At 46.9% G+C, this 7,867-nt stretch overlaps 1 protein-coding gene across 3 annotated transcripts in view; it reads left to right on the top strand.

Moving 5' to 3' along the window:
* Window positions 1–4,415: 4,415 nt before the first annotated feature.
* The window catches only part of CDK5RAP2 (CDK5 regulatory subunit associated protein 2), a 61,777-nt gene continuing 58,325 nt past the window's right edge, over window positions 4,416–7,867 (top strand). For 2 of the 3 annotated variants that reach the window (XM_063316500.1, XM_063316499.1), the window contains exons 1-3: window positions 4,417–4,518; window positions 5,314–5,381; window positions 6,351–6,418. In XM_063316500.1, coding sequence (XP_063172570.1) covers window positions 4,466–4,518; window positions 5,314–5,381; window positions 6,351–6,418 — 189 coding nt within the window. In that variant the 5' untranslated portion in view covers window positions 4,417–4,465. Of the gene's footprint in view, window positions 4,519–5,313; window positions 5,382–6,350; window positions 6,419–7,867 lie in introns of all 3 variants that reach the window. The other variant, XM_063316501.1, reaches the window with a different exon arrangement.

The following is a 7,867-nucleotide window of genomic DNA, read 5'->3' as shown; positions in this document are numbered from 1 at the left end:
ATACAGAGGTTGCTGTTAGAATGGGGGTATTAAGGACTTCCTGCTGAACAGCTGTCAAGACTGTAGTGCTCTCCAGATGTGGCTCTGTTCGGACTGGTTCCTCACAGTATTTCTATCAGCTGGCGAGCCAGGATCAAAAGGCTATGAACATTCTTCTCCAAAAGGTCGGTGCATCTCTCCAAACGACTGCGTTCAACATCATTTTGAGCAGGAGTTGGAAAGCTGATACCTTGCAGGGTTGGAAAGGACAATGTCCCAGGAACTCACACCAACTAAAACACCCACCGGTGTTTTATGTCCTTTACTGAAAGGTTTTTTAATAGCTGTTGCCTTGTTCTGCTTCCTCCTGAAGCCAGGAGTCCTGAGTGAATTTGCACATCAGAGTCGTGTTTGTTCCACGTGCACATCTTGTTAACTTTTCATTAGCCTTCAGGGGCAGAGGAATTGCAGAACCGTGGGTCGCTGATGGCTTGGAGAGGGAAATGGTGTGAAATCACTCGCAGCACAATGTAACACTTATCTGACAAAGGAAAAGCAACTGTCAGAGACACAGTTGGTATAGAAAGGGACTGCACTGTAGGCTGAGTGGAATTTGATACTTGGAGCATTTGCAGGTTGGCTGGATTTTAGTTGACTGAGCAAGAAGCAAAACAGAACTGAACAAAAATAAAACCATACTCTTGGGCTTTGATTTTTTTAAATAGTAGATCAGAGGAAGGAATCTCTTCTCAGCACTTGGAGGCTTGCAGAGTGGCTAAGATACGTTATCCTGGAAAGGATGACAGTCCCCAAGTGGGACAATTCATACCAAGAGTATTTTTGGCCTGCAATTTCAGCGTCTGCTGAACTGAACCTGGATTCCTGTTTAGAGCACTTTTTGGTTTTAAAGTCAGTGGCTATCGTCGGTCAAATGTTGCGCATTACTCCACAGGCACAGCATATTTGCTTTCCATGGTTAAAATTGCCTCATTTTTTGTCCTGAGCAGCTTTGCCCAGTCATACCTGCTCCTTTTGACCACCCCAATGCTGTGATGACTCATGAGATAGTATGTGGGTGACATCCCTTCCAAATTTAGGTGCATGGGGCTGGGTGGTAACAACTGTATCAAAAGTCCTTATTTTTTGCAAAAGAAGGGTGAGGCAGCTTTGTGCAGGAGGTAGATGCTGAACGCTGTCATTTAGGAGGATTTGGAAGAAGAAGGGTCTCCATCATTGAATGAAGTCCCCAAGCTGTCCTGCTATCCTCAGCTGCAGTTGAGAGAACATATGTTTATTGGGTACGATGTTTTATTTAGCCCCAAGAAAGGCAGGATGAAAAACTCCTTTCTTCAAAAGACTTCGACAGGCTCCTAAAGCAGCCGACAAGCTTGAGAGTGTGCCCTTTTTGAAAGTCTTGGAATGGTGTGTAAAGCTTTTTAAGTTTAACACCCTAAGTAATCTTGAATGAGTCTCACGCAGAGGAGTCATGTATGGGTTTATCCCCACGGGATCAAAGAGTCAAAGAGTAGGTGATGCCTCTGCGGTGTAAAAACTGTCACAGTTCCTTAAAAGAGCCCGTGGAAAATTAAATCACTTGGATTTGGAGCGGAGATGTGTCCCCGAGGGGTGCCAGTAGATATGTGTTCAAGGAAATGCACATGAAGTAGAAACAGATAGGTAAGCTATGATTTAAACCACATCAATGAGAATTGTGAGCGATTTCAATCCCTGACCTTCTGGGTTGAACAATGGTGACCTTCACGCTACAGTGTTGAGCAGCTGGCCTTTACAAAAAATATTGTTCAAAAGGTAATTTTTATGATTCTGAGAAGCGGGCCAGTTAAGGCACGAACTGGCAATGCCGCTCCACAGCCACCTGGGAAACACTTGCGTCCAAACATAAATAGAGAGGCTTTGTGTATGTGTGTGTGCGTGTGCGCGTGTGATTTTTTTTTTTTAAAAAACTTAAATCTAATGAAGAACCATAGCTAGAAATAATTGCATGAAGTTTAACTGTAGAGAGATGGCATGAATTGTATAATGAAATAGGAACCCTGTTGCACCAGGCAAAATAATATGTTTAAATTTATGAAGCAAGTATGATGGTTTTAGCATGATTTGACAAGCCCTTTGGACTCTTAAGCATATGTGAGGTATAGCATACATCCAACAGACATAATCCAATTAAAAGAAGATTGAAGCCTGAAATACATATCTGTTAAATGCAGCACTCTAAATGTGTCATAATCTCCAACATTTGTGCCTCTGACTCTTTGAATTAAGATCTGGACTTACAATTTGAATACAAGTTATATGCGTTCTAACATGACATGCCAACTATGTTTTAGGGCCTTTTATCCTAAGCCTATGTTAAGCTTATGAAATGCATTTATTTGGGGGAAAAATGTCCCTGTGAGTGAGCGTGTGTGTGTGTGAGGGGTGAATGTATGATCTGAATTTATCTGGAATTTATACTGAAGAATGTTATTTAAAATCAAATAAAATGTAGATAATTTGTATTTATCCCAGTTTGGCTGTTCATAATTTATTTTATGGCATGCAACTTTGTCATCATCCCTCATTTCTATAGAAAACCGTAAACCACGTGCAGAGAATTAATATAACCCATGAGAAAGAGGCAAATGAAAAATAGCATGGGTCTCCAGCTGTTAAAAAAAAGCATTGATTCTGCCCGTTACTTTAGATCTACAGGGAGTCCTTGTTTAACGACCACAATTGGGACTGGCAACTTGGTTGCTAAGCAAAGTGGTTGCTAAGTGAAACCACCACTGTGCTTACCATCTTACTTCAGCTTTATTTTATTTTATAGACCTGCGAAGGTCATAAATGCAAGGATTGGTTGCAAAGTCACTTTTTCGTCACTGCCGTAACTGCGAACAGTCACTAAATGAGGCAGTGGCTAAGAGAGGTCTACCTGTGTTTCCCTCTTAAAAAGTGGTACCTAGGATCAGTCAGTAACTCCACCCTTTGCTTGCATATTCCCTTTTGAATGCAATGAGGTAGAGGTTCACAGTATTCCCTAACACATCTCTCCCTAAGTGTAAACTTTTACAGTTTGCATCTGCCCATTATATAACATTCTTCTTGCCACTGAAAGATTTAAGAAGGCTGCAATGGCCAGCTCATTAAGAAAAGGCTGAACAAAGCTAACCTGATTAGGGATGTCTAAGCTGATTAGGGAAGTCTTTCATGGCCTCAAAAAAAAAGTTCTTTGTTATCTAATGTCTTACAGGTACTCTTATAGGTATAAATCTCCATAGCAAGTATAGTAATGGGTTTTCCAAGGCTTTTGGACTTCTACCATCTCTGGCTGATTGGGGTTGGTGGGATTTGGAGGCCAAAACATCGTTCATTCATTCATTCATTCATTCATTCATTCATTCATTCATTCATTCAGGACCTGCCCAACTTTGGGTGGCTTACAACTTTAAAAGCAAGAAACTAACAACCAGAACGCAGAACATGAGCGACTAGAAGAAGGCAAGATGGATCTCTGGGTTAGAATTAGGAGGGAGCCTGTCACAGAAATGTGCTAGGCGTACAAGGAACACAGATCTGGAAGGCCACAAGGTCCTCCTTTCTGGTTCATGAGAAATGGAGACGGATGTGATCAACAGCGGTAGGATGGAACTGCGTAGCTGGGATGCAGTTATGTGGAGAACAGTGCCTCTAGGCATGTAAAGAGTACCTTGGCCGCCTACAATACCAGCTCTTCTTGTAGGCAGTCAGGAGGTGGGATGTCTTAGAGGAGAAGAAGCCAAAACTGGGCTTGTTTCTTGTACCCAGCTGGCTTTGTAGCCCCAAGGACAAGGAGCGTTCTTCCAATCTGGAGAGGAGAGAAGCATTCACATGAAATAGTGGAAAGTTACATGGACTCCAACTCCCATCAGCTAAGCAACAGGAGTGGAGAATGGGAGTTGTGGTCCAGCCCTATCCATCCTGATGGAGCTGACCTACCCCAATCGTTTTGGAGAGCTACCCTCATCCAACGCAACTTTATTTTGCATCTCCACCGCCCGTTCCCAAAGGGTTTTAATTGGCCCATCCTTTCCTCCCTCCTTCCCAATCTTGGGTACCAAGGAGGCCTCCCAAGCCCCGCCCCTGCCCGAGGAACATGGCGCCCGCCGCGCCGCCCTCACTCCCTCTCACTGCGCAGGCGCGCCAGGAGTCCACCGGACTGCCCCACCCCGCCGCCGGCCGTGCCACATCTCTTCCCTCGACCAAGATGGCGCCCGGACAGGCTTCGCGGCGCGCTTCCCCGGCCCAAGATGGCGCCCGCGCGCTGGGCCGCGCACGGCGCTCGGCGCCTGCCCTTCTCCGGGCGGCTTCGTCGGCGTCGCCAAGATGGCCGCGCGGGCGGCCGGAGCGCTCGCTGCGGCCGTTTAAATTCCGAGCCAGCCGCCAAACTCGGCGAAGAAGAGCTTGCGCCGCCTCCCGCCCTCCCGCTCCCTCCCCGGGCCGCGCCATGGACTCGATGCCGGGGGAAGACCCCACCTTGCCGCTGGAGCTGAACAGCAGGTGCCGCGGCGCGGGCGGCCGTTGGGGCCGTTGGCGGGAGGGGAGGGGAGGGGAGGGGAGGGGAGGGGAGGGGGGTTAACCCCTTCCCGGCCGTGCGCGGGCGGACAAAGCGCAAGCCTCCCCAAGGGGGCGGGGCCAGGAGCGCATCTCCCCCTCGCCCCTCCCTCCCTCCCTCCCGCGGTGGAGCCTCCAGCGCCCGGGGCAGTTTATCCGAGGACGGCCCGCGGGTGGGCAGCGCGTTCCCCGAGCCGTGCCTGCCTTTGCCGATCCCATGGGCGACCCTGCAGCAGGAGGGTCGTCACAGAGGGGTCGGCGGGGAAGGTGCTCGGAGCAGACTTGGGGTGCCTTTTCCCAGCTAGCTCGGAACGGGGGGGGCCTTCAGCAGACCAGGCTGGGGGCGTGGGGGGGCCCTCCTTCATCCTGAGGAGGGGGCACTACGACTCCCATCCTCGGAGGCAGGACAGCGGGAGTCAGCTGAGATTTCCCCACCCTGGCTGTGCACCCTTCTCCCCTCCGCTTAGCAGCTTGCCTTGGACTACAGGTCCCATCACTCGCCTTGACGGTGCGGGTGGGGGATGCAAAAGGCCCCCAGAGGCTGGGGGAAAGTGCACGGAGGAAGGACGACGGGGGGCATGACTGAGACTGGGTGAGCCCCCTGTGTCAGACTCTAAATCCCATTGGCTCCACCGCTGATGATGGGAGATGGAGTCCCACACCCTTGGGGGCTGTAAAGGGGGCACATCCTACCGGCTTGGGGCCCCGAGGCTGAACTTCTCAAAACTTGCTTCCTCCCAGCGTCGATGTTTCCCGGCTTCCAGATGTCTCGGGAGATGAGATTCGCAATCGAGTGGGAGGTGGTGGAGGTAAAACCCCCTTTTTAAAAAATCCCCTAAATGCAAATTAAATCCACCTTTACGACCCTCCTATCATGGCATAAATACATTGTTGCCTTTCAAACCACAAAGGTTTGACTAAGTAGAAAAAACAAAACAAATAGTTGGAAAAGAGAAAAAGAAGCAACTAAAACCCCAACCGAAACTTTGTTGCCTTCCAAGTTTCTTTCTGTAAGTGATTCCAAAGCCCGTTGAAGAAGGGGGGGGGGAAAATCATCTGAGAATTGGACTCTCTCTTCAAACCACAAAGAATTTGTTTGTTTCCCCCAAACCCTATTTTTGTGCCCCCCAGAATTATTCTCCAACTGTATTTGTTGAAAATGGATGGTGATTTTGTGTGTGTGTGTGTGTTTTCAGCCTGGAAACAAATGAAAAAATTACGTACAACTAACATAGTTTAAACCCAAGCCTAGGCTTAATGTGGTTTATTAGCATTTTCCCCAAACCCAGGGAAAGAAAAACAAAACTCTTATGGGGGAGTTTGATTCAGCTCCAACATAATTGTTGCTTTGCCAAATCGCCCCAGAGTTCCCTGCCTTTGATTGAACTGTGTATTTCTGTACGGTGAAGAATATTGGGCGCTTGCTAATCTGAGAAACACAGGGCACCACTTAATCCTTCCTAACAAGCAACTGCTTTCTAAATCTGAAATGCTTATATATTTGTGGGTACTTTAAAAACAGGTTGTGAAAATGGCTGGAGAGAAAAAAGAAAAAAAAAAGTGGATTTATTTGGCCTATCCATGCTGAGTCCCCCTCTTTAGATCTTGCTGTTCCAAATTTTAAAATGTTCTAAATTTAAAATAATGTTGCTGCTGCTGCTTGGGCACCCCCTCTTTCTTTTTCAGAATGGGGTGTAAATCATTTCTCCCCCCCGCCATAGTTAGCGCAGCATGAGTTTTTATGCAAAGGTTTACTGTTTATTTGGATTGCTTTGTAGTATTACCTGAGGTGGCAGAAGACACCGTTTCACCAACCAGAGCGCGGACCATGAAGGATTTTGAAAACGTAAGTTTTGGGGGCATGGCTGCGAGAAAAGGATTGTGACTAGAAGCGTGCGCCGTTTGGATCTGGATCGGGCACAGTTTGTTTGGGTTTTTTTTAGCAAAGTTTAGAAATGGCCTATTAAATGTAACGCAGGACAGTTCATAAGATGAATCCCCGAGGGTTGCAGAATTAAATATTGTGCTGCGGAGCTGTTCGGCTTGCGTATAAAACTTGAAAGGACTGCGATGCACCCTAAATTCTCATATGTGATTGATTTCATGTGGTTATGAGTTACTATATAGGTAAAGGTGTTGCTTGGGAGATAGTGATGGATGGGGATATTAACAGCCCAATGTTAATAATAATAATAATAATAATAATAATAATAATAATAATAATAATTTTATTAAACGTATATGCCACCTGACTCCCAGCAATTCTGGGACTTGCAGTTGGCCAGCCTCTGTTAGCACTCTTGGTCCCATTTTGATAGCATCCTTACATCCATGACCTCAAGCAACTGATCCCTAGAGCCACTGTGTTTGATCCTGAGGATCCCACAGAGCCTCCGGTCGCCGAGGGCTGCTTTTTCCTTTACAAATCTACTCGACTTTCTTTTGAAACCAAGTTGGCAGCTGTTCCGCCATCCCTGTGGAGACTCTTTGGAAGGCTGAAACTTTCCCCGAGGGGATCCAACGAGCTCACTGTTTGGGAAGTTGTACGGCTGATGCTGCTTCGGTTGAGTTCTTGCAGGCACATGCTTGTTTACCTGGGAGAAAAGCTGGGTGTACATGTAGGTCTGCAACTTTTCTTGCTTGTAAGTTGAGTAGCTGATCCATCCTTTCATTCTACAAAGACACAAGCATCAATATTTTATTAGCCCCGTATGAGATTTCTCCAGGCTGGCAAAGGTGGGCAGGTGGTGGGTGGTGGATTGTGACAGCTGGTTTATTTGAATGAATATTCCATATTTGTTGCTTTTCCTGGGGGTGGGTTAAGTTGGAAGGTTGTGCAGGAAAATTGGACAACTTGTTTTCTTAGGGGTGCTGGCTGGGCCTTTAGCTACCAACAGTTGAAGTTTTGGGTTTTCAGACAAAAGATCAATTTACCTGCTGTAGGTTTTCTTCTTCCTGTGAATTTTCTGCCGTGTCTTCAAGTGGTTTTTGCTGGGCCTTGACAGGAAATCCGAGTCTCGTGACCAATTAGGTCTTGAAATGAGCTTTCTTAATTAGGAACAGCTTTGCTGAGTTTGGGGCAACTGCGGGGAGGGAATGGGAGATGAGGCTGAGGGAGAAAAAAAGTTGATTTTCTGTTCCCTAAATGCTACAATTGCCCAAGTATGATCCTGCTTTCGTTTTGTCAAACTTGCCGAGGTCATGCCACCAAAATTCACCATCAAAATTCCGAAAACCAGAGGTGGGATCTCTGCTTTCTAAAATAGAGCCTGTGAGTGGGATGGGTTGAATAGCT

This window comes from Candoia aspera, chromosome 16 (assembly GCF_035149785.1).
Source record: "Candoia aspera isolate rCanAsp1 chromosome 16, rCanAsp1.hap2, whole genome shotgun sequence".
NCBI classification, from domain to species: domain Eukaryota; kingdom Metazoa; phylum Chordata; class Lepidosauria; order Squamata; family Boidae; genus Candoia; species Candoia aspera.
Note: the sequence above shows the minus strand (reverse complement) of the source record. Positions and strands in the feature narration are given on the sequence as shown.